This window comes from Amphiura filiformis, chromosome 9 (assembly GCF_039555335.1).
Source record: "Amphiura filiformis chromosome 9, Afil_fr2py, whole genome shotgun sequence".
In the NCBI taxonomy this organism is placed as follows: domain Eukaryota; kingdom Metazoa; phylum Echinodermata; class Ophiuroidea; order Amphilepidida; family Amphiuridae; genus Amphiura; species Amphiura filiformis.
In genome coordinates this window covers 54191723-54219481 of record NC_092636.1, presented here as the reverse complement: position 1 = coordinate 54219481, position 27759 = coordinate 54191723, and the positions used below count along the sequence as shown (strand labels likewise).

Sequence of the window (27759 nt, the reverse complement as noted above, 5' to 3'; positions counted from 1 at the left end):
TTTGTTTATTTATTTATTTATTTATTTATTTATTTATTTATTTATTTATTTATTTATTTATTTATTTATTTATTTATTTATTTATTTATTTATTTATTTATTTATTTATTTATTTATTTATTTATTTATTTATTTATTTATTTATTTATTTATTTATTTATCTAGTTCAAACTTTAATTCACAAAAACAAACAATAAACATAATATACTTGATTTGGGTGATCACCTAATATAATGTGGCAACATTGTTCTTGACAATCGCAGTGATCCAAGATGGCAGCCTCCATTTGGAAAACATGTCAAGTTTGCCTTTGCAGAAGTATTCAGTATTCAAGTCGTGTTGGTCCTATAACACGGACCATCAGCTCACAAAATGCCAGTATTTCACATTTGCTACGAAGGGATCCAAAAGAAATGTGTGACACGGTGGTTGCAAAAGTAAGCATTTTTTTGTAAGCTTTGCCTTACGTAGGTAACCCAGGCTGCCCGGCAAACCTTTTTTTAGTTAACACATTTGCTGGTCAGCCAAATTCGCCGACAATGTCAATGCATTTTTACATAGAAATTTAAAACTTGTGCCCGAAGAAAGAAACCTACATAAATATGTTTTCTATACTTCACTTGACCCAAATATATGATTTTTTATGGTGATAAGTCACCCGCACATGGAATTTTAGAGGGATTTTGATAGCAGTTCTATTAAAAAAAGCTGCTATTGCCATGAGACTAAGATCTAGAAACACCCCGAAATGCCGCTTTGGGGAATTTTGCTAGCTGAATCTTTTTTGATGAAAGTCAGTCTTTGACAAGATGTAACTTTGCTACGGAAAGTGCTATGAAAAAAGGTTTTCAGTTTTGGCTTTGTTTACTCAAGGGCTTTAATTTGATATATAAAATGATGCAGTTTGATGGCAAATTTGAATTCACCTAGGATACCTAGCTTACGAGGGAAACAGGACGGTTCGCACCCTTTCAATTTCGGACCCGTGCACTTTCGCCTCTTTCAATTTCGCACCGTGCACTTTCGCCCCTTTTTAAACCGCGGGTAATGTGCTGCTGTTGATTGATGATGCACGATCGATCGCTTCAACTCCCGCGGTACAGTGGGGTGTTGTATGTGTATAGTATTGGTTGACTTTTGAGTGTTGATTGTCTGTGTTTGCAGTACCGGTACTGGGTCCAGCGTGTACAAAAGCAAATAGTATGTTGATGGACTCTCCGGTTCGATTGAATTTAATAGGCCTATATTATTACGATATATTAAATGTGCTTCGACTAAAGATTGGTATTCATTATGTTTTTGATTTGTTATTTTGTTTTACTTAGGCCTATTTTATTTTATTTCATTTCTATTTTATTTCATTTTAAGCCTATTAATTATTTTTTATTATATTATTATTATTATTATTATTATTATTATTATTATTATTATTATTATATTAATTATTATTATATTATTGTTATTAGAATTATGTTACCTTATTAGTACTTTATGATAGGCTATATAATTTAGTGTTAAATTATTTATGGCCTATAAAGTATAAAATTTATATAGGGTCTAATATTGATATGGCCAAAAATATGATGGCTTATAATTTATAATTTTATCCCATCTTTATGTTGCCGAATTGATCTTCTTTGACATGACACTAATGGAAAAAAAATATTTAGCAAATTTCTCAAAGACAAATGCGCACAAGCAAAACAAATGCCTGCAGCAGCTTTGCGATAATGCTGTGCCGACTTTCACCACCTTTCTTCACCATGAGTATTAGCTGCCACTAGTACGCGAAAGCGCCGGCCGTGACACGGGTTCAATCAATGCAATGGTAGCCCACGGTGACTAGGCAGTAGCACGCATATATTCGTCCCAGAACACACCCGCATCGGATCGATTGCTTGACAAGTCTCCGGGCCACACGGCCAGCGTGATTGTATAAAGTGTGACTCCTTCAACCCATTATGTAATGAATGACTTACGCGAAAGCTACCGGGTATGGTGTGGGTCCAATCAATGGTAGGGTACCGTAAACAGACACATAAAAGTGCCTCTTGACGCACGATCGTAAAATATTATTAATCAGGAAAGTTTCCTGTTCGTTTTAATGAGAAATGTAAATAATGAACCAAATGTTTTAACTTTTATGTCTTTTAATGAATGATGTATTTTGTCTGTGTTCTTAATTAATTTAATATATATATTTCTACAAGTGTTACGTAAATTGTAAGCCTATAAAACAAAGAAATGTAAATACTTTTAATGAATTTTGATATATTTGATGTATGATTTTTTGATGTTTATGCATTTTAATGTTTAAAAAAAAAATCTTACATATATAGGGCTTATGTATAATTCTACAAATTGTTATGTATATTGTTTTTATGACACAGAGCCCCTGTAATAGCAGATTTATCTGAAAGGTAGCCCTGTATAAATATGGTTTTAATAAATAACATAAAGTAAATAAACAAATTTGTGGAAAATGCTATCCAATTCTGCATTGTAAATGATTGACATTTATGTGTTCATGATTCATTTTGTTTACTGGCCTGTCAATCACGGACTCATTATGACGATGCTTTATTAACACCACGGTACATCTTATATCTTAATCTGCTAAATATGCCGACAATTTTAAGGCGGGATGTTTGAACTCGAAGATGTCAATAATGTAATATAGCATCTATTTCTTAGATAATAAAGATCGTGTAAAGGAGATGAATTTCTTTCTTTATTTTTCTTTTCTTTTTCCTTTTTTTCGTTTTTATAGTGCCTTTTTTCTTCTTTTTTTTAATCAAGAAAGCTGCTTTGTCTTTTGAACCCTGTTTTGTTTTTGGATGCTGCACATAATAAACAGTTTTAAACAATCAATTTATTTCTATCAATTAGATTTGTTCAGTTCATCTTAATTTCTTTGGATTTCGTTTTTTCTTTCCCTTTCTTTCTTTATTTCCTTTCTTTCTTTTTTTTTGTTTGCATGATCAGGCTATAGGGCCCGACGCATAAATGACATCTATCTTAAAGGAGTATTTCGTGATCCTAGTATCATCTTTTTATGACATTTTTTAGTAGACATGGTAGATATGCTTGAAAAAATCTTATTCCCAAAATTTCAGTTGATTCCGATTTTGCAATATGCGAGTTATGCATGACTATGTGTATTACACTGCTCCATAGGCCACTGTTGTAATTTCGTTAGAACTGGTACACCAGAACGTAATTCAAAATTGACGATATTTTTGCTACACGAATTAAATCTGCAAGAATTATTTTTTTGACATAAACATTATGTAGCCAGAGGTTTACAGTGGTATAAAAATCTCAATTTTTTTGAGAAAAGTGAGGGGATAATAATAATAATAATAATAATAATAATAATAATAATAATAATAATAATAACTTTAGTTATACACGGTAAAACATGTTCAATACAATATTGATCTTCCACATGTCCGTGTGGATATTAAAACATTACTAAAATATAAAATATAAAAGTTTGTTAAAAGATAATTATAATGCAAAATGTACATAGACTAATACAATATTTCACTAAGAGACAAAAATTTATAATAAATGAATATGATAAAATAATCTGCATTCATCCTCATATCATTGTTATTCTTCTTCTTATTATTATTATTATAATTATCATATTATTATCATTATATTATTAAATAAACTTTGTTTATATTATTAACATTGTTATTATTATTATTATCATCATATTATATTATTAAATTAACTTTGTTTATATGTTTTGTGTTACTCCCTCATTGGATGTTGTGTCATACTTTCATCGTTTTTAATTATCAGCCCTTATTTAATTTTTGCTTTTGTGCCGGGGCCCCTGAACCCTCGGGGCCCATGGACTTCGTCCACCCTGTCCCCCGCTTGCTACGCGCATGGTTGACACTTGTATCCTTTTGGATCCATCCTGTGGTCGTCAGTTGGAACAAATTTTCACTGTTTTTATACATATTATAATTAATAATTAAATATAAATTTATTATTATTATTACTATTTATTATTATTACTATTTTTATCATTGAATTTTAATTATTTCATTATTTTGGGTAAGCCTGCTGCTAAAATATCTGGCCTGTAATATATACTGAGAAAAAAAATCGTTCCTCTATTTTGTTATAAAATATCCTTTCTTTCCTTCCTTCCCGGGTTTATCATGACTTAATAAGTGCATGCCCGACGGCCCAGCACTATACGCCGCACCGCCGGGAGTTCTAGCAATCGATCGTGCATCAATCAACAGCAGCACAATACCCGCGGTATAAAAAGGGGGCGAAAGTGCACGGGTGCGAAATAGAAAGGGGGCGAAAGTGCACGGGTCCGAAATTGAAAGGGTGCGAACCGTCCAGCATTCCTTACGAGTGTTTTGGCAGCCAGAACAAATGAACATCAACATGCAACATGCATCATGACCCCGGATCATCATGACATGTCATGTGCAATGCATGAGTGACTAGTTCCAGTAACTGTAACTCAGTAATCTTTATTTAACATTATGACATTATCTGATTACTAATTCAGGTCCGTAGATGTCATTATGTTGATGATAAAGACTGAAATCTTGCTGGCAGGACTAAATGCATGACATGCAGCCGCCTTTATCATGTTTTTATATAGACAAGCCATGCATGCATGAATCAAATCCCGGATCACGTCATCGCATGCATGGGGGTCATTAGCCCTAGAACTCTGGCCATAGTATTCGTTTTTACTTCTACTAGAGCCTGAGGCACTTTCATTGAAAAACTTGTTGAGCATGCTTGAACGGTCCAGTACAAAAGTTGAAAGCATTTAAATGCTTGATCGAACCAATACACATGTCATACAAACGTGTACATCAGGTTTGTAAATTCTAATAACACACAATCGTCAGTCATATGCATTTATACTCAACCACTTTTGCAGAAAACTGAATCACACGCATGATCAGTGTACTATATCATGTATATCTAGGTATGACAGGCAAACCTTAATCAACACATTTACTAGTCAGCCAAATTCGCCTAGAACACAATACATACATAGAAATATAAAAGAACTGACCGGTCAAGGAAACCTACATAAATATGTTGTCTATAACCCAATGATATGATTTTTTTATAGTGATAAGTCACTCGGTCATGGAATTTTAGAGGATTTTGATAGCAGTTCCATTAAAAAAGCTGCTATCAACATGAGGTCTAAGATCTAGAAACACCACCTAGTGCTTTTTTGGGAATTTTGCTAGCTGAATCTTTTTGATGAAAGTCAATCTTTGACAAGATGTAACTTTGCTACGGAAAGTGCTATGAAAAAAAGGTTTTCAGTTTTGGCTTTCTTTACTTAAAGGCTTTAATTTGATATATAAAATTATGCAGTTTGATGGCAAATTTGAATTCACCTGGCATAGGCCTACCTACAATATATCACCAATGTATTAGCATGCTGAACATGTGCATGATTCACTGTTTTTCAAAAGCGAGGCTTAATAAAGATAAACACGACCATGTCCTTTTTTGAGGTGTCCAATTGGCAACTAATGAGCCATTTCCAATAGCAATAGCAAAGAGCCCTTGAAACTTGATTTCCTGTTTCCCATCACTTTTTTTCAGCTCATAAATTATGTTCATAATGAGGCAACTTTTTTGTTATTCATTATTTTCGCGATTTCAATTTCTCACAAAAATTAACCCCTTTGGCACCCCCCCCCCCCCCATTAATGTTGAAGTGACTGATACAGTGAAAAAGCTTGAGGGTGAAGTCCTGTGTAAACTTGTAATACCTTTTACTTCATCAGAAAAGCTACTAGAACGTCTCGGGACCAGTATTAATAGTACGTTATACAATAATTTGTCATAAAATTTGTATTATATCGTGAATTTCAAAAAAAAATCAAAATTATTTGATATCAGAAGGACATTCCTCGTATTCAGAATGCAATTCAATAGGTCTGGTGTACTCTCAGCTCACACAAAAAATAAGTGAAAACATCGCTAAACGTTAATATCCCATTCCTTAAATACATGTGTATTAGATAAAATATTAAAAGCACAATTTTACGATTTTTTTTTTCAGATTCTTGGTTCACAAACACTGGTGAAATTTCTTAACGCGCACAGCCGCACAGGTGATGGGAAACAAGAAATTAAGTTTCAAGGGCCTAATCAATGGATAAAAATTGATGTTTTAGCAAAAATTCCCACATCCACTAAGTTTATGATTATCGTTTGTCATTTCTAACACTGCAGGGTTGGATTAAATCAGTTCGTGAACAGAAGCATGTGATGTTTCTTAGTCTTCATGACGGCTCCTGTATTGACAGCCTCCAAATTGTCGCCAAGGAACATGTGTGCACTGAGTAAGTCTATTCAAATAAATGACCCATTGCAGGAATTGGCTATTCCAGTTGAAATCCATACATCCCTATGGAAGACATGATGTATCTATTTGGTTTTTAATTTTATGCAGGGCCCGGTGTAAGAACAGCATTTTAGCTGATCGGGCCACCCTGGGTAAATATGATGCAATAAATAATAAATAAATGACCATTGCCCAAGTAATCATCCAAACTGACAGGGAATTTGAAATGTGAGTTTGAGAGGAACCAACTAAAGCCAGCAGAAAAATGCATTTTTGCTGGTTTAGGTACTGGTATACAATTTATTCTGTGCAAGTAAACAAACGGGGGGGATAGATATAGACCAGCATCTGAAATACTGTTTACTCACATTTTGTGTTTGTTTATTGTTTGTTTGTATCTAGCGGAATTGCATTTGGCTGTTCTGTAGAGGTCAGAGGTCATTTGATACCTAGCAAATCCAAAGGTCAGAAAGTGGAACTTAGTGCTGAAGAAATTAAAGTGATTGGTCCCTGTGACAATGAGGTAAGTTAAACCACCCCTTACATACACACCATAAGACATGCCAGTAAAAGAGAACAAATGTGTTCATGGGTCAGTACCGAAATATCAACTTTGGCATTTGTTGTAAAATTGTAATTTTTCCAATTTTCCACTTAGAAAGCTCTTAGTCTTACAAGCTCCAGTGATTTCAAATTGAGTTCATGATTCACCCTTCAATGTGTTTTATGAAAAGTATCAATCATTTTGTACATCACAAGACTGTGAGTTTGAGACTGCATAGATGTGCATAAATGCTAGTCTTGCAAAAAATTGGTTCCAGCATATATTTGCTATTTTGGGTATAGTTTAGGAATTGGAGTATGATACAGGTTTGGTTGAGGCCTGCATGTGATTTGCTGTTCTCCTATTCTGTAAAAAAGAGTGTGTTCCAGATTAAGTTGTTTATGAATTGAGTATTGCTGGTTTATATATATTTGTTGTTGTATTTGTTGTAAACCTTGCAGCTGTCTTTTGGGTCATTTGTGTGTCCCATAGTGAGTTTTGAGTACCGTACTCAACCAGTGGTCTCACAATTGTTTTAAAAGACTTTGGACGCAAATATAAGTTTCTTCTTATGAAACCAAATGATCTATTTGCAAAAGATTGTTTGAAATATTGATACCAAGCCATTTGCTAGTTACCACCAGTATGCATCCTCCAAGTTTGTGCTTGAACATTTGGAGATTTTTTTAATAAACAAAATAAAAGTCTCCCCAAAGTAATAAAAAACATAAATATACCTTTTGTCATGAAGAATCTTCATACTGGAATTTCATGTATGTGTGAGCGTGGACGTTTGCCACCACTCTAACGAGGCCGTTAGTAATATAAAAAAGAGTTCTGAATGCGGTAGGCCACTGGTATTAACAGGAACTTGGTTTGGTAGTGATTTATTTCTTCATCTCCATATACAAATACATAAACGATAATTGAGTGAATACGAAGCGACCCATTATTGTACGTGTTGACTCGCCAAGAGCGTGAGTGAGAGAAAGATTTTCCCCGCACCTGACTTTTATTGCCGTCTCCCTATTGATAAACAAATTTCTTTTGTTAATAAAAATCGATCGGAATGACTCGGCAGTTTATGTGAGTTTCCCAAACAAGAATATCCTGCAAAAAAGTATGGATCCCCCATCAACATTCTGCACTGTTACCTATGTGTACCTGTTTACAGATATACCCACTGAAAGCAAGAACCAGACATTCAGCTGATTATACCAGACAAATTCCACACCTACGCTCGCGCACCAACACTTTCAGCTCATTACTCCGCATCAGGAATTCTGCTACACAGGCTGTGCATGCATTTTTTCAGGAGGCAGGCTTTCTTCAGGTAAGGCTAAAAAAGAAGCAAGTTGTTTCATGTTGGCTGTGAGCATTTCATTATTTTGAGCAATTGTACTGCATTTGTTTTTTAATTTGAAAAAAATCCATCAAGGGTCTTTCACACTAGTTAAAACTTCTACATGTAATGTTTGTTCACAATGTATTACTCCTGCTGTTAATATGTATGATGCTGATACCAAATGAATGATGAAGAATGTTTTTGTCAAGAATCTGTTATTTTTTCTTCAAATTTTAAAGAGGAAACAACTCATCTGGATTTAATCATAAAGTATTACAACAAGATCAACACGTTATGGCAAAACATAATCCATGATAATTGAAGTGTTCAACCTACCAAGGTCCAGACCAGCGTTAAGAACATTGTGATATGTAAGGACAAGGTCATCTGCCCAAATCCTAGTATAAACATTTAGTAATTGCTGGTAATGGATACTACCACCTCTCTGGTCAGTTGGCCCGACCAATGATGTTTCCTCTTTAAATGCAAGTTTATGAAGTTTTTTCCAGCTTCCTTGTAATTAAATAAGGAAAATGATATTATTCTCATCATTTTCTTTCTTTTTCAGGTGGATACCCCTATCATCACATCTAATGATTGTGAAGGCGCTGGAGAGACATTTACAGTTCAAGTATGTTATTGTTTTAAATATTTTGATCAACCTGCGTGTGTCCTTTTAAAGGTTTTTTTTTTGTGGTTCATAGCCTCATCCCTCACTTTTCAAAAAAAATGTTGAGATTTTGATACCACTGGAAACATTTTACTATGTAATGTTTCTGTGAATAATTTTTCTTGCAGATTCATTCACTTTAGCCAAAATATCATCAATTTATATTTATTATCAATTGGGTGGTGGGTGACATATGTCACAGGGGTAGGTGATGCGTCTAGTGCACATAGTTGTAGTTGTAGATGTAGTTAGCTGCTGTTTCCCTATCCTTCATTCTTAGCTTTCTACCCTACTAACATTCTCCTAGCTTCTCTTCTATCCATCTCCTCGCTTCTCTTTTTTGCTTGCTTGAAACGCCTCTATACTGCGGATCAACCCAACTTGCCGCTGGCTAGCCGCAAGGCTTAAAAGGGAAGCAAATTACGTAAGTCTTCTCCTGCCAGTACATAGCCTCTCCTTACTCAAGACTCCTCATGGCCTCCCAGCGGTCACTACCGGGCAACTGGCATCTTGCGATACCAGGCAGACATGAGGGGATCTGGGAGCAGCAAAGGGCCCCAAAGGTGTGGCACGCAGGCCCACCGGGCGCGTGGACACGCCCTGGTTACACACCAACCTTTGCCCCAGCTATGGGTCAAATAGCTGAGGTAGTTCACTACCTCAGGCGTAAGGGAGATAGTATCCTGTAAACGGCAAAAGGGCGTAGTGATTAGACTTCACCATACCGGCCAGTGAACAAAAGCAGGGTGTCCTGGAACCTGTACTGTTTCTTGTTTTCTTTGGTTGGAGACAGAGATCACAAGTGTGAAGGGCGCAAGAAAGATGTCTTGTATGTACATTTTTATACGGCCACTGGACAAGCGGAGAGGAAAACTCTGTTAACAAAGCTAGCTGTAGGAGTTGCGACCACAGCTATAACAGCAATCGAAAAACTATGATGGCGAACCAAAACTACACTAGGGTTAAAGTCCCTAATTCAGTCTTAACATCTCCTGGTGCAGACATCGATTTGCAAAGATCACATGACGCCTTGCCTCAAATCCTGATGGAAGGGACAAGTCTGATGAAGGTGCCTGCAGGAGGAGAAACCTTGTAAATTGCAAGAAAGTCATTTCAATCTCCACCATGAATGTACGGACAATAAGAGAACAGCAGTGTAGAGAGGAGCTAGTTTCTAATCTCATCGAGTACAATGTGGAAGTATTGGGAATACAAGAGCATCGTATTATTCACGATGAACCAATTAAATATGAAAACATACAGGGCAGGACACTGATTACAACATCAGCAACTAAGAACGATGCGGGGAGCTGCAGTTGGAGGGGTTGGAATTCTACTGAACAAAAATGCTAAAAATTCACTAGCCAGCGTAAGATCACACAACAACAGAATTCTTATTGCAAACTTCCAGGGTAACCCAGCAACAACTGTCATCGTTACATATTGCCCAACCAACGAGCTGATGAAGACATAGTAGAGAATCACTACGATAGTATGAGGAGAGCCATTGAATCCATCCCAGCTCATAACCTCTTGATAGTAATGGGTGATTTCAATGCTAGAGTTGGACTGGAAGACACTAAATTTACATACCATGACACCACTAACAGAAATGGAAAGTACCTTGTGGAACTAGCAACAGAGAAGAATCTCATCATTGCAAACACACAGTTTCGCAAGAAAGCTGGAAAATTATGGACATTTACAAGCCCAGGAGGGAATAAATACCAACTAGACTACATACTCATACGAAGAAAATGGAGGAACAGTCTGCAGAACGCTGAGGCATACAACACCTTTGCTAGTGTGGGCTCCGATCACAGAATAGTGTCGGCAAGAATAAGACTAAGCCTCAGAAAGAGCAAGACTTTACCAAGGAAGAGCCAGTTCGATTGGAAATCCCTGAGCACTGATAGAAATATCCAAAAGAGGTACACCATAGAAGTGCACAACAGGTTTGAAATCCTTGAAGACATGGAGGAAACAGCTACAGATAAGTACAGCCGATTTATCGCTGCCAACAAAGAAGCAGCTGAGAAGATCATCCCTGCAAAGAAGCGATCTCGAAGGGCAAACTTTTCTCGTGATCCAAGAGTCATAAAGGCAAGAGACCATATCAGGGAGACGTATGAGGTGTATCAACTGGACACTACTGATTGTAAAAGAGAGGAGTACAAGAAGGCGAAGAAAAACCTTGATGATGCATACAACAAAGTTATCGAGGCAGATCTAAGTGGCAAGTTGCGAGAGGTTGAAAGAGCGCATGTCAACTCCAAACATGGTGAAAGTTGGAAATTGATCAACGACATCACTGGTAGAAAAGCATGCAGTACAGGTCAGTTGAAGGGAAATACACAAAGTGAAAGGGTCACCAATTGGTACAACCACTTCAAAGGCCTTCTTGGAAGCCCTCCTGACATTGATGACGAGGAAGAAGAAATTACACCAATTTTAGACGAGCTTGATATTAAAGTGGGGCCATTTGACAAAGAAGAATATGAAGAAGCTAAGGCATCTTTGGTTGAGGGAAAGAGCTGTGGAGAGGACAACATACCTCCAGAAGTGCTGAAGAGATGCAACCTAGATGACATTGTGTTAGGGTTCTGCAATGACGCACTTATCAAAGGGAAGAAACCGGATCAATGGTCCATACTTAATATTGTTCCTATCCCCAAAACAGGAGATCTCAGTTCAGGAAACAACTATCGCGGTATCAGTCTAAGCTCCATCGTAGCCAAAACCTACAACAGAATGATACTTAATAGGATTAGACCTGAAATTGACCAGCATCTGAGAACAAATCAGAATGGATTTAGAGTTGGTAGAACGACTGCTGGACATATCCTTGCACTACGTAGGCTGATTGAAGAGGTAAAGGCACATAACCTGCCAGCGATAATAACATTCATCGACTTCAAGAAAGCTTTCGACACCATCCATAGAGGCAAGATGTTGAAGATACTCCATGCCACGGTATTCGAACTCATCGTTGAAGCTATTGGCAAAATGTACCAAAACACAAAAGCGAAAGTAATATCACCAGATGGCGAGACAGATTTGTTTGAAATCTTAGCAGGAGTACTTCAGGGGGATACCCTCGCCCCATACCTGTTTGTGATCGTCCTCGACTTTGCACTGAGAATAGCTATTGAAGGAAACGAAGAGGAGTTAGGATTCCATCTGGAAAAGAGGAGAAGTAGGAGAGTTGGTCCAGTCGTGGTGACAGACTTTGATTTTGCTGACGACATTGCACTGTTGTCTGAGGAAATACACCAAGCACAAGAACTGCTTCATAGAGTTGAGACTTCAGCTGCTAAAGTGGGCCTGAAGATGAATGGAAGTAAAACAAAGTATATGTCCTACAATAACAGGAGAGAAAGCATCACAACAAATGAGGGTGTAGAACTAGAGGAGGTAGATGACTTCAAATACCTAGGCGCTTGGATGAAAAGTACAGAAAGGGATGTAAAGTTACGGAAAGCAGCAGCATGGAGGGCGTGCAGTAAACTAAAGAAAATATGGAGGTCAACTCTTTCCAGGAGTTTCAAACTTCGAATTTTTGCTGCAACAGTGGAGTCGGTGCTGCTTTATGGATGCGAAGCATGGACCATCACCCCTAAACTTGCAAAGGGTCTGGATGGCTGTTACACCCGTATGCTGAGAACTGTACTGAATGTGCATTGGAAGGAACATATGCCAAATGCAGACTTATATGGAGATCTTCCCAAATTAAGCCACAAGATCAGGGAAAGAAGAACCCGGTTTGCTGGCCACTGTTCCAGAAGTGATGAGCCCGCATCAAAAATGGTTCATTGGACACCCAAGCATGGGAGGCGGAAACCTGGAAGACCTGCTCTGACCTACATTGACATTCTGAAAAATGACACTGGACTGGAGGTAGCAGACTTCAAGACAGCAATGGAGGACAGGAAGTTGTGGAAAGCCATCACAGTTCGAGGACACCACTCGAATTAAGCAAGTAAGCAAGTAAGCATCAATTAAGAGTAGAAAGACCAAAATTTCAACATATTATAATGACTTGAAACTTTTCTTGTTTTAAACCAATGAAGTGCAAAGACCACATATTTGCAGTGCAGCCTCCTTTTGGGGAATTGAGGTGGAAAAATTGATGTCCATGGGATGAAGTTGGGAAACTTTTTCATCAAAACCATAAAGTAACGGTAGAAAACATGTCATTTTCTGCATGTTACTCTGCCATTTGTTGACTTAATAGCTTGTTGTTTTCAAGCACCTTTTTTAGATGCATACAAGTAAATAGCCCCCTTTTTGTCAAGTATTGTTCAGCTCTAATAAGTGGTATTTATTCTTAAATCTAATCAGCATAATCAGGGTTATAGCTAGGCAAATTTTAGTGCCGGGTGAAATTTATATGAAATGGTAAAAAATTGAAATTTTGATAAGAATTGCTAATTTTTATACTGATTTGGCATTGCTTTTGAAACATTTGAGACTGGAGTGCCGGGTATTTGGGCTCAAAATTAACTTGAGTGCCGGGTGGAAATTAAGAGTGCCGCCCAGCGTAGCTACAACCCTGAGCATAATTATGTATTGTTCATGACACTTTCTTTCCAGTAGCCAGCTAACCCAGTTGTACTGGAGGATGTGGAGAAGAATTCCAACGACAAATCAGGATTATTTTTTAATGTGCCTGCGTTTCTCACTGTGTCTGGGCAATTACACTTAGAAATAGTAGCAAGGTAAAGAAGCAGAAATACACTTTATCATGGTCAACATAAACAGGTCAATTTAAAGCCATATTTGTAACATTTGCTGAGGAGGAAGCCCTCAAGTTTTGTCAACATTCTGATTATTACATGATTGACATGATTGATGATTACATGATGATCAAACTAACATACCCTCAAATATCAAGGATTTAGATGCTGTGTTTGTGACAAAATATGCCTGATATTTATAATAAAACAATGTGTCCTGTTGTTTTACTAATACGAATGAAATATTGGTTGAATGCATATGCGATGTTGATATACCAGAATTATACCAACAACATTTGCTAGACTGGAATTAGGGAAACTTTTATGACCTGTACAGTAATATTTATTGTGGGCCAAAAAGATAATTAATAGTAAACCATGAAATCTAGAAAAGTATAGTCTTTTATTTGTTTTCCAAAAACAAATTGTTCATCTATATTTTCTGATTTAAATATATTATATTGACAGTTCCCACCAGAAAGTGTACACTTTGGGGCCAACCTTTAGAGCAGAAAATTCTAGCAGCAGACGACACTTATCTGAGTTTTATATGTTGGAGGTTGAGGAAGCATTTGCAGACAGTGTTGAGGATATTATGAAGGTGAGAAATGCACAATATGTTACCAATACATGTTAGCACCTTAACTAGAATTTTGTGTCACAAACTTGTACATACTGCTCCTGTAACGAAGTGGTTAGCGTGACATCGACACAAAAGTACAATCATTTGATATAGTTCTATCATTAAGCGTAACTATTTTATTTCTAGATATCGGCTTCATACATTTCAATGCCGTTAAATTTCTTTATCGATCACCTTGGACAGGTGATCTCCGAGTCAAGATGTAAAGTAGACTGAAGAGGAGAGGAAAGTCTCTCCATATACATACAATTATGGAATCATTAGATAATTAATCTCATCCAATAGGAAGCTTTCTAGCAGTAATTGGTACTAAACTTTCTTAACCAATCACAAACTTCCAGGTATCAACTTTATATATTAACTTTTGACCAATCACAGGACTGGTGGATTCGGATCACCAACAAAGTGGGCGGTGTCCCTTGAGCTTCTCTGAATCTCGGAAAAGGGGTGGTTTGGTCAATAAGAGGCCTAATTAATAATATTCTGACATGTCACTTCCTTGGCCAAAACCACATTCAAATGGATTTATGATTATTTCAGTTGTGTTATTAATTTATCAAAATATCCCTCAATTAGGGATCATACTATGTCAAAGCTCCATTACATAGGGGAGATGCATGACATGATTAGGGTCCCAGGTTCAATTCCCGGAAGTGATAACTTGCCAAAATATTGACATGGACAAAATTCTGAATTGAATTGTCAGCATCTGTAGATCAATTTTTGACTTCCACTCTCCCCATGGTACATTTAGAGTTAATGAACTATGAGAGTAATACGTCCTTTGGAGGGGACTTTAAGCTGTCGGTCACATGTAAAGAGTACCAGACCTGCTGTACATGCAGCTCACAATCAGTTTCAAAAAGAGTAGGTTTTTAACCCCTGGACACTACTGGTCATCTAACAGCATTTCTGATTAGTTGATAACTTGAAATGCTCATTTCAATTGTCAATTATGACTAGGCTTTTAAACTATTTATGGTCAAACTTGATTTTGCAGATGATCTTATTAATACCCTCCTTGATTCGTTCAAAATTGGACACAATATTCATTTTGGCCAATTGGCAGGTAGTTCTCATGAGGTTAACCACTGACTGTCCCAATCCATCTTGATACTATTCAGACATTCACAGTCTGAGTACTGATTTGAAATGCACTGTAAGGTTGCTGTCCTGGAGGTAGTGAACTGATTCTGATATCCATAAACAGCAGTACTTTATGATTGTAGAGTTTGGAATAAATGCTTTTATTATAATAATAATACATATTCAATAACATTTTGTCTCCCTATAACAGCTTACTGAGGACTGTGTGAAATCTGTGACACATAAAGTATGTAATCAATCACAGGATGATGTGGAGCTATTTCACAAACATGTCAGCCCAGGACATAAGGTACATCATAGTAATCTTATTAAGGCCTTCAATATTGTATACTCTCTGCCATGTCCAAACAACCCAAATATTTGAGACTGCATGAAGAAAGGCTTTTACTGGACAAGTGAATACCAACACTTACTTTTGATAAATCAGGAAAGCTTCTTTCTTATTAAACAGTTTTTTACACACTTCACTTATTTGTTAGAGGTTAATTAACCCTAACACTCAAAGTGGTTTATAGCTATCGGAGAGGAAAGAAGGAACAAAGCAGGTGAGAAGATGAACAAAAACATTAGAGCCCCCCCCCCCTTGGGTTTTGACAACAAGACCCTTCGCATGCCAAGCACTCCATCTGCGACTGCTAGCCATTGGTGTTTTGCTGGCCCGGCCAACAAAACAATGCATATATTTGAGTTGCGGTGATTGCATCATCGTATGCATGCACAATGGTTTTGCTTTGTAAAATTTTGTAAGATTTGAGCTAAGTTAGGGTTAGGGGTACACGATGTATTGTTGGTCGAAGCAGCCAAAAAAAAATTTCATTATCTAAATCTAAAAATAACACTTTGATGTTTTGCATTCATTCTACAAATCATATACTTTGAAAACTTGTTTGATTGTTTTTAATGTACGTTTTACAAAAGTTTTGTTGTTTTAGCCCTCTTTACAACATAACTCAAGAACCACAGGGTGTATAAAAGTATATAATTTGTGATATTTGAATTCTTCTACACACTCGCTATGAAATGATTAATGCAATTATTGCCAAAGCTCACTACCATTTGTAACATGCTGTGTACTACCAAATCCCAACAGTTTAAAATAATTGCTAACCTTAATGGAGGTCTCAATGCAGAGAAATATTATATAGGCTATTTAATCCTAACATTAAAAGTGTTTTTTTGGGTATTGAACAGGAAAGAAGGAACAAAAAAGGAGAGAAGATAAATAAGAACATAGATGCCCAACACAGAGGGTGTAGGATGTAAGCTACAGCCCTGCTTGTATTTCTTCAGCTAATATTTTTCCCTCTCTTTTCAGGATGTAATAGACAAGTTACTAGGAAAACCGTTTACAGTGTAAGTTTTTAATGACTTTTAAGACTTAAAAAAATGCAAACATGACTGCAATATGATCAATATACACAATGCATTTTATATTAACTGGAAATGAGAATTCCTTTTGAAATTAATACACCCAATATTTGTGTCAATTTTAATTCAATGAGTTTGGGTGAATTTAAAAATGCAATTGGTCTGTAAGTTTTATAATAATCTGAGCTATACATTGTTGCATTTTGTTTTTGTATCATGCTTAATTCCTTCATTTTGCAAAATATATATTTCTTATATTCTTATTATCATGTTTATGTATATATAAAATCAGGTCTTCCAGGGAGACCAGTACATTTGTGTTGATGGAATTTCCTGAATAAATAATGAATAAATAAATATAGAAGTCATGACCTTAATCTCCCACACAGAAGGTGTAGATTCCAAATGAAGTCACTCCCTGTGTGGAAGATTAGATTACACTCGGTTTCAGAGAAGAACGGCAGTCGCTTGCTCAGACTGACACAAGCGCCCTGTTAATGAGCAACATACACAGAGCTTTGTTTGTGCCGACCAACGTTTTGATGCGTAATCAGTCAATCAGATTACCAGGTGATATATTTTTGTTTTTATTTTTATTATATTTTAACAGACTCTCATATACTGATGCTATAAATATTCTGGAAAAACATAGGAAGCAATTTGAATTTGACCCCAAGGTAAGTGTCCAAATGGGCTATTCCAGTTGAAATCCATACACCACCTGTGAAAGACATCTTCCAGGGAGTGAGGGATGTTGAATTTGAAAACTACAACCCCTGTGTGGGAGATTAAAGTCATGTCATAGGGGGTGTATGGTTTGCAACTGGAATAGCCTAGTATGAAAAGTTTTGTTTGCTTTATTTTAATCCAAGTTATTGCATAAACATTGGTACTATGTGAAATGTCAAGTCATGTAGTTTTTGGATTAAACTACTTCCAATTCCAGAAAAATACATCACTCATTTGTTTGCATTAAACAAATATATTACTGCTTTGCAAAATGAAATGCACCCTAATCATAATCCTTTATTTGGACCTAACTAGTAATAAAAGTTACATTTTAATAAGTGGTAACTTTTTGGGAAAAGGGGCAAAAACATGACATTTTGTATATGTTTTCGTACAATTACTTATCATACAAAATTTGAAGACTTGGCAGAATTCTAAGCATTTTAGTAATGGCTAAGATCTTATCTTATCAAGTAAATGTTAATTATTGGTTATAAAATTGAATGGAAAAAATGTGATTGCTAAACAGTTGACTGCATAAACTTATACCGGTATTAGCATTTTGTATAAGTTTTCAGGCTTCATTGTAACAGCATAGGACCAAAACACACCATAAAATTTTTTTCAAATATTAAAATTTTGACTTGTTACTTGAATGAGTTGCAAGAATAAAAAATGGAAGCCCAACCTTTTGGACACGGTGATCAATTTTGACCATGGAAATATTGCATATCTTTTTGTTTTTAGTGGGGTTGTGACTTACTGAAGGAGCATGAGAAATTCCTGGTATCACATTGTGACAATATACCAGTATTTGTTGTAGACTATCCCGCAGACATCAAACCATTCTATGCTAAAAGCAATGATGACCCATCAACGGTAAGTATGTGTATAAGGTCAGAGGGGGCACTGGGACAGATAGAGGAGTACTGGCTCTGATTGAGGAAGAGGAGTAGTGTTGGTAATTTTCTATGGAATATTTTGATTCTGATTGGGGGCATGCTGCATGTGCCCCTAAAACCTTTGTCTATATCTGTCCGTTTTTGTTTTTTCTGAGAGCCAATAAAGGTCAGTACCATCTATCTGTATGGTAATCATAATTTTGAAGACAGCCATATCAAAATGATTGGTACCCATCAGTTTCAAATGATTATGAACAAGACTGCAACATCAATCACATAATATCCACCTAATTTGTATAATTATTCTATTATTAAACTAAACTGTCATAAAACTATGAACAGGTATGAAAATTTTCAGCGTTTTAGCTAATTTCAGCGTTTTTTATTATTGTTTTCAGTGTTTTTCAACCTATTTTTGAATCAAATTCACAGAAAATGATAAAAAAACATGGTTTTCAGGGTGTTTTTTTCCCAAGACCAGTTTTCATGCCTGTATGAATTCTGGTCATTTCAAGAGAATCCGATGTTGCATTTGGAAGAAGCAGGATTTTTAATAAACATAAAAACTGATAGGTAGTAATTATTTTGATGCAGCCTGCAATGGGCAATTCCAGTTGAAAACCATACACCCCCTATGGAAGACATGACAGTAATCTCCTATACAGAGAGTGTAGATTTTAAATGGAGTCACCCATTCAGGTAACCTTATTTGAAATTCAGGCTCCCTGTGTGGAAGATTAAGGTCATGTCTTCCATAGAGGGTGTACGGATTTCAACTGGAGCAGCCAAAATGCTCAAATACAGCTATTAGTATCATGTCTAGGCATCTGTAGTTTTAGATTACTTTCTGTCATTAAGTCCCTATTTTGGATAAGCACTAATTTGGACAAGACTAAAATGGGTCTGTGAGATAAGCTGAAGTTGATATTGATCTTTTTCAGCAAGAGAGGATATGCCCCTCCTTGTCTCTCCTCAAAAGTTTGCCTTGCACCTCTTGTGAATCCAGAATACTATATTGTACTGTGGTTGGCTGTTACAAAGAGGAAACATTTCTAGGCAGTGTGTTGATAATAACTTATGTAGTGCTAGTGGCGCTAATCGTTAACCGTAGTTTTAGCACTCGCAGTAACCTCGCCCTGTGCAGGCACACAATAAACAAGTTGATAATACAAGATGGTGTCAGAATAATTCGATCCCAGCGCCGAAGCTTATTTTTCCACGAAATAGGTGGAAATCGGTAATGATTGCAGCCAGCTGACGATGCAAGATTATCTCAAAGAGCCATAGAACATTGCTAATGTGTGACATGAACTAAATTCGTTTGGGGATGGTCTCAGGAGAGCCCTCTTATTGTGATACAGTCAGTGTGTCCTTTAGGAGTAAGCACCAAACGAACGAGCACACAACATAAAAACTCTTGACGTTGAACTCGTGTGAGCTGCATCGTGAAAAAGCATGGCTCAGTTTATAACCCAACCAGCACCGCTGGAGCTACAAGGCAACCTAGCTGAGAACTGGAAAAGGTTCCATCAGAGGTTTGATTTGTATAAAGAGGCGTCAGGACTATCAGATAAATCTGACAAGCAACAAACGTCTACTTTTTTGCACATTATTGGGGACCAGGCACTGGACATTTATAACTCGTTTACATTTGACAATGAAACAGATAAGTTAAAGGAGGTCACCCAAAAATTTGAAGAGTACTGTAATCCTAAAAAGAATGTCACGTACCAACGGTATCTATTTTTCTCACGTAATCAAGAGCCTGATGAGAGTATTGACCAGTATGTAACTGAGTTGAAGATCCGTAGCCAATCCTGTGAATTTGGGGATCTGCTCAATTCGCTCATAAAGGACAGAATCGTATGTGGTATTACTGATATTTCCTTAAGAGAGAGTCTCCTGAGGAAAACAGATCTAACATTAGAGAAAGCCATAACAACATGCCGTGCAAAGGAAGTAACAAAACAGCAGGCCAAAGAGTTGTCCGGAACCCTAACCAAAGAGTCTGCAGATATTGATGCAATCAATCAAGGCCGAGAAAACATAACGCAAGAAAACACCTGCATCTGCAAGTTGTGGAAGGTGTGGGAGAGTCCACGATAAAGACGACTGCAAAGCTATGGGTGAGATATGCAGCAAATGTGGATTTAAGGGTCATTTTGCGAAGTTCTGCTTTACCAAGTCAAGATCGACAGCACGGTCGGCACCACAATCGCGTTCACAGCGACAGTATAGACACAGACCGACTGTGGATGAAGTGAACCAAATTGAAACAGATTATGAACTTTTCGTGGATGTAGTTGAATCAAGTTCCACTGAAGAGGAATGGAATCTTCCATTGATGACACATGGGCAGAGAATAGTTGACAAGTTGGACACTGGGGCAGGAACTACAAGCCATGAAGTCAATCTACTACCGGAAGTTCTGTATAAGCGCCTAAAACCCAGACCAAAGTTGCACCCACCCCACACAAAGCTCACGGGATATACAGGTGTCAACATAGCGGTGATAGGACGGTGCATGATAAAGATCAACTACAAAGGCAAGCAGCACTACTTAGCTTTTCTGATAACTCCAGGAAACTACAAGCCATTGTTGGGACTAGCAGCATGTGAAAGACTTGATCTAGTCATCAGAGTGCTTAATGTCACCAAGGATCCAGACAACACAGATGATCCATTAGTCGCGGAATACGAAGATGTGTTCACAGGACTTGGGTGCTTAACAGGTGAAGTCAAGATTACTGTTGACCCTGAAGTAACACCAGTTCAGCATGCATGCCGAAAGATTCCTTTCAGACTCAGAGACCAGGTCAAAACTGAGCTGGATCGTATGGAGAAACTGGGAGTCGTCGTTAAGGTGGATGAACCGTCTGACTGGGTTAGTAACCTTGTGATTGTGAAGAAAAGAGTGGAGACTTAAGGGTGTGCTTGGACCCCAGGGACCTCAATAAGGCCAGAAGCGAGAGAGATTTAAATTACCATCCAGAGAAGAAGTCATGGCAGAATTTGCAGGACGCAAAATACTTCAGTAAGCTTGATGCTTCCCCTGGTTTCTGGCCACTGCCCTAGATTATGAAAGCAGCAAGTTGACATGCTTCATCACCCCATTCGGGAGATATAGGTACCTCCGTTTACCCTTTGGCCTTAATATGGCCCCAGAGGCGTACCATAAGACCATTCATCGGTTGTTTGAAGGAGTGAATGGTGTTAACACAATGATGGATGATATTATTATTTGGGGCAGCACCAAAGAACAACATGACCAGCGCCTAAAGACAGTTCTAGAAATCACACGACAAGCCAATCTGAAACTAAACAGACAGAAATGTGAGTTTGGAGTCCAGCAGCTGACCTTCATTGGTGACTGTTTGACTAAGGATGGGGTGAAACCTGACCCGTCTAAGGTGTCGGCAATAAAGAACATGACCAGGCCAACATGCAAGGCAGATATCCAGAGATTTTTGGGTATGGTGAACTACAATGCCAAGTTCATACCAGATCTTTCTACCAGGACAGCTCCACTGAGACAGCTGCTAGACAACAATGTGGAATGGACATGGCAGGAAACACAAGAGAAAGCTTGGCAAGATGTAAATACCTTGCTGACTACTGAACCTGTCTTGAAATTTTATGATCCCAATAAAGAGATCAAAATCTCCTCAGATGCATCTCAATTTGGATTGGGATCAGTCCTTCTTCAGAAGCATCAGTCTGAAGAGTGGCATCCAGTAGCCTACGCATCTCGAGCTATGACGATGGCGGAAATGAATTACGCGCAAATAGAGAAAGAGTGCCTGGCATTACAATTCGCATGTGAGCGATTCCATCAGTTTGTGTTTGGACAAGTTTTCCAAGCTGAAACAGACCATAAGCCCCTGGTGGCAATCTTTAACAAGCCGCTAGCAGAGTGCCCTTCGTCTTCAACGAATGAGGATCAGACTTCAGAAGTATGATCTCAAGCTGCATTATACTCCCGGCAAGCTGTTATATACTGCGGACACGTTGTCTAGAGCAGTTGATAACACCATGAGAGAAACAGACAGAGTTTGAAGCCGACATAGAAACATATGTCAACATGGTGATGACTGCATTACCAGTATCCTCTTCTAGACTGGAGGAAATCAGACTAGAAACCAAGAAAGACCCAGATCTTCAGACACTATCTACAGTGATCCAACAAGGATGGCCTGAAACCAAGAAACTGTGCCCAGTCAATACCACCGACTACTGGAAGTTTCGTGAAGAATTGACGGTGGTAGACAACATTATCATGAAAGGTGTGAAAATAATCATGCCAAAGGTTCTGCGTCATCAAATGCTCCAGAAGATCCACGAAGGTCACTTGGGAATGGAGAAATGTAAGCAGCGAGCACGAGAGGTCATGTACTGGCCTAGAATTAATCAACAAATTGATGAGATTGTAAAAAACTGCAGCACATGTAACTCCCACAGATCTAAACAGCAAGCAGAGACATTGCAGTCACGTCCGGTACCAAGTCGTCCATGGCAGAAGGTGGGGACGGATTTGTTTATGTGCAACAATAAGAACTACTTGACGGTTGTTGATTACTTTTTTCAGTTTGTGGAAGTGTGTCTACTAGGAAGTACCACGAGTAAGACTGTGATTAACAATCTTAAGTCAGTGTTTGCAAGACACGGCACCCCATGTGTAGTAGTATCAGACAACGGACCCCAGTTTTCCAGCCAGGAGTTCCGTTGCTTTGCAAATGAGTGGGACTTCACACACAATACTTCAAGCCCACATTATCCCCAGTCCAATGGGCAAGCGGAAGGTGCCGTCAAGATTGTGAAACAACTCATCAAGAAATCTGTTGATAGCGGACAAGACATCTACCGAGCTCTTCAAATCTACCGAAGCTCACCACTTGAGTGCGGAAAATCACCCGCTGAACTGCTATATAACAGAAAGTTGAGGTCAAATCTTCCAATGGTTGATCAACTGTTAGACTTTCAACCAATTGATACTCAGGCAGTGAAAAAGAAAAAAGAAGAAATCAAGTATAAACAAAAACTGAACTATGACAAAACAGCTTGTGATCTGCAGCCACTCCAGCAAGGAGAGCATGTCCGACTGCAGACCTATGATACAGGTAGCAAACAATGGTCTCAACGAGGTGTAGTCATGGCCAAGTTACCCAATAGATCCTACTTGGTTACCAATGACAACGGCGAGGTACTCCGTAGGAACCGTCGTCATCTGCTACATACATCGGGTGAGCACCAAGAAGAGCATCAGAGCGACCAAGGAGCTTCAGCTTTGTCAACGCCTTCGACACCACCAGCATCGCCTGAGGTCAACAATGCAGCCCGTCAAGAACCAACAGCAAGAACCACCAGATGTGGAAGAGTCATCAAGCCACCCAAATTACTTGACTTGTAATTGGCAAACATAGGTGTTAGGCAAAATTTAGTGGTTTGCCAAAACTATTTTCATGTTTTGCAGTTTGGAAAGTTTCCACAAAATTGTTCGGTTGCTAACGTTGTTTATTAGTTTAGCAGTGTTGAAAAGTATTATTAGAGCAAACTTTGCTACTTTTCAAAACCAACTTTTGAATTGACACACATTAAAACATGTGTTTGCAATCTTGTCAATGTGAGTGAAGTAAAGATACATGTAACTCAGACAATTGGAAATTGAAAGGAGACAGAGACTCTGTAAATTAGGATGTTACAGTTATAATAGTTTTATTAACAGATTCACTCAAATAATCAGAAGATCACAATCACATGATTATGTGATATGTTCAGACATTTCAAGCAAATGATTTGACAAGTGCAAATTGAAATTAGCACAATCTGAACTCTGAGACTTTAAAAGACACATTCAGAAATTGGACTGATTTGGTTTTAATCTCCAAAGAAAGGGAGATGTGTTGATAATAACTTATGTAGTGCTAGTGGCGCTAATCGTTAACCGTAGTTTTAGCACTCGCAGTAACCTCGCCCTGTGCAGGCACACAATAAACAAGTTGATAATACAAGAGGCAGAGTAGGTAAAGTATATCTCAGTTTGTCATCTATATATTTTTCTTTGTAGGTAGCAGCAGTTGATCTTCTTGTGCCTGATGTAGGGGAACTTGTAGGAGGCACAGTGAGAGAAGACAGGCTTGATATATTACAACAAAGACTGGATGATTTGAAACTAACAGATAGCTATCAATGGTAAGCTTATAGGGGACTTAGGGTTAGGTAGGCTATACACTTGAGAAACTTTCAAGAATTGCTAGAATTTTGGTGAGAATTTGTGAATCGATTCTCGCAAAGGTTGTGACTTAACAAATGGAAGTGAATCAACCAGGATTCTTGTAATGTTTATACTTTTTATGTTTACACAGCAGAGATTGGGTGAAATTCTAATGATTTTCTCAAAAACTATTGCAAGAATAGTATGATTGGGCTATTCCAGTTCATACAAATCCATACACCCCTTGTGGAAGAAATGACTTTATCATTCCACACAGGGAGTGTGAATTTTAAATGGGGTTGCCTGAATGGGTGACTCCATTTGAAATCTACGCAACCTGTCTGGGAGATTCAGGTCATGTCTTCCATAGGGGCTGTATGGATTTCACCTGGAATAGCCATTTCTCATAATGGAGTACCTTAAGGGGACGGATAACGATGTTTGCACAGTATTTTTTGTGGGACCTGAGAGCACATCAGACACATCAAATTGCATTATGAATACAAGGATGTCCTGATGATATCAAATAATTTTGGATTGTTTCTTAAAGGAAATCTGTACCATAAACTAATCAATGGCTAATATAGTTATATACCCCTAAATTAAACCTACCAGACGGTCTATATGAATTTCGGAATATTCCTAACAAAGAAAAAGCACTTTTAATCCTTCGTTTCTGCGATTCATGGAAGCCGCCATGATGGCTCCTTTCTGCCACAAGCGGTACAGTGTAACCTTTCACACAGACCAGCAAGTAGCGTGTGTTGCTATGGCATTCGCGACCCCCACAGCTTAATTTTGGTTTTAGTGCTGTTTTACTTTTCGTTCTCAAAAGACATTGTTGATCATAAATATTACTTAAAATACATTTTTTATGTTCTTCTATAGTTTTATGGGTAAAAATTGTCGCGTTTTCTTTTGAGCGAATGTTGAATCTGAACTTTGGTAGTATTCGCCCGTGTCACCAAAGTTCACGGCCTTGAGTGCTGGTGGCACGGATTTCGCTGGTTTCAAAATCGGGTACCGTTACAGCGTAATAAAATACATCGGGTATCAATATGGCCGCCACCATGGATTACATTCTGATCGCTGATTGTCGTAAGGAATTAAGAATTTCTCCTTTATTTGGACGTATATAAGCTTGGGACTTTTACTGTTTGTCGTTTTTATTATTACTGCAACTATATAGCCATTGATTAGTTTATGGTACAGATTTCCTTTAAATTTGTGATATAATACAAAATTCATGGCAAAATAAAAAAAGTTGATATTTTTTGACATTTAACAGTCCTTGAGATAAACTTTATAAATCTAATGATATGTGCTTAAAGTGTATGTAGCTGGGAGGAAAAGCTGACCATCATTAGAAAATTTTGACCTTCCGTATTGAAGATATACATTTTTTCCCCAAAAGACCTAAACTTTCAAAAAATCAAAATTATTTGATATCAGGACATTCCTTGTATTCAGAATGCAATTTGGTGTATCTGATGTGCTCTTAGGTCCCACAAGAAATACTGTGCAAACATTGCTATCAGTCTTCTTAACCTCTTGAACACCCCAGTTGATAATTCTAAAATGGTACTGCCATGTCTACATACTTTTGGGAGGATTGGAACCTTTACTTTATTCAGCTTATAATTGGCAAAAATGATTAGGTTTTTGTCCGAACTTACGTTGGCGTAAATTCACAAAAGCACACGCCATTCACACATTACGCAGATGGAAACTAGTGTAGGTGCTGCACCAAACTACCTGGTCACCATTTTAATAAATCTTTTTAATAAAGTTTTTGCAGATTATAAACCAAATAAAGTATGTTCAAATTCTGTTTTGTAAAAATTACACTTTGTTTTTCAATTTTTGAAAACTGAATGTTTACCTGGGTCTGAATGTGTAATTCCACCCACAAGCTGTGATTTATTCTGTGATGATACACTGTTTTCAAAATATTCAAAGGGTGTATGAGAGGAGAGGCATCCCAAATTGCACCATATTTTGTTGTTTATTTTGATATAAGTTTGCCTGATTTAAGCATTAAATGTAACAGCATGTGTTGCCAAAAAGGAATTTCTTGTGATAAGTTTTGCAATTGCTTGAATGTCACACATAAAGTGATGCTGCATGACCAGCGTCACTTTATGTGTGACATGATCTTCTCCATGGGGGCCAAAGGAAGCATTTTTGAAAATTGAGTTACTATGAATTATTACCTTATACAAGGCTATCATATACTGAAACCACTAAAGGTCTAGCATACTCTGTTAAGAAGTCTTATTATGTGTATTTTCCTATGTATTTTTTTACTCCATATTTTCTCAATTTCAAATTTGCCACATTTAACCCGCAAGGACCAGATTGTGTTACATTCTAAATAATTATTTAACTGACATTTTTGTACTTTTATTCTTGGACACCCTTATATCCAGGTACCTAGATCTACGACGATTTGGCAATGTACCACACAGTGGATTTGGCCTGGGATTTGAACGTTACCTGCAATTTTTACTTGGAGTTGAACACATACGAGATGTCATTCCATTCCCAAGATATGCACACTCTTGTTTACTGTAAACTTGGCAGTAAGAGGTTAATTTTGTTTGTTGTTAGTGGTCCTACACATGGACGAAAAAGATAACTGACTGCGTACAAGCAGTCAAAGTTTCAGCAACACCCAGTAATGAGGGCCGATTGTTCCATGAAATTTGACAGGCAAAACTGCTACACACTTACCGCATATATTTACGGTCTATCACATAATTGCGAAGGCACGCAATGCTCTATCACATATACGCGAAGGCACGCAATGCTGAACAGTTGACTGATCTGAGTGTTCTCATATGGATTGTTTAATGACAAAGAAGCACAGGCTGACCGAGACTAATAAATATGCACACTGCATCAGTGTGAAGTGTGTACAGAGCCATGTCTAGAGGGGGTATGGGGTGAGACCCCCCCTCACCTAGATTTGTCAGCAAAAAGTAATATTGTTGGCAAAATAATGTGCTCGTCAACAAATTCCAATGCATCATAGAAATGTTAAATATGCATTGCTGGGGCATTTTTGGAAGTTGTATTGCAATATGAATTTTGGTGTAAAAAATTCATCAGTAAAAAAGGCTGTACACCCCTCAGTCCGA

The 27759-nt window shown here is 37.6% G+C and overlaps 1 protein-coding gene across 2 annotated transcripts; it reads left to right on the top strand.

The window, feature by feature from the left end:
- Window positions 1–258: 258 nt before the first annotated feature.
- LOC140161176 (asparaginyl-tRNA synthetase-like) lies at window positions 259–27709 on the top strand. 2 transcript variants are annotated; one of them, XM_072184622.1, is made up of 13 exons: window positions 259–437; window positions 6253–6362; window positions 6767–6887; window positions 8083–8241; window positions 8822–8884; window positions 13520–13641; window positions 14128–14260; window positions 15600–15698; window positions 16725–16762; window positions 17388–17454; window positions 18254–18385; window positions 24473–24597; window positions 27049–27709. In XM_072184622.1, exons 1-13 carry the CDS (start codon window positions 273–275, stop codon window positions 27191–27193), a joined length of 1479 nt encoding a protein of 492 aa, XP_072040723.1. In that variant the 5' UTR covers window positions 259–272; the 3' UTR covers window positions 27194–27709. The 2 variants fall into 2 exon arrangements, with proteins under 2 accessions (XP_072040723.1, XP_072040724.1); XM_072184623.1 differs by lacking the exon at window positions 259–437 and adding an exon at window positions 4601–4866.
- Window positions 27710–27759: the final 50 nt, after the last annotated feature.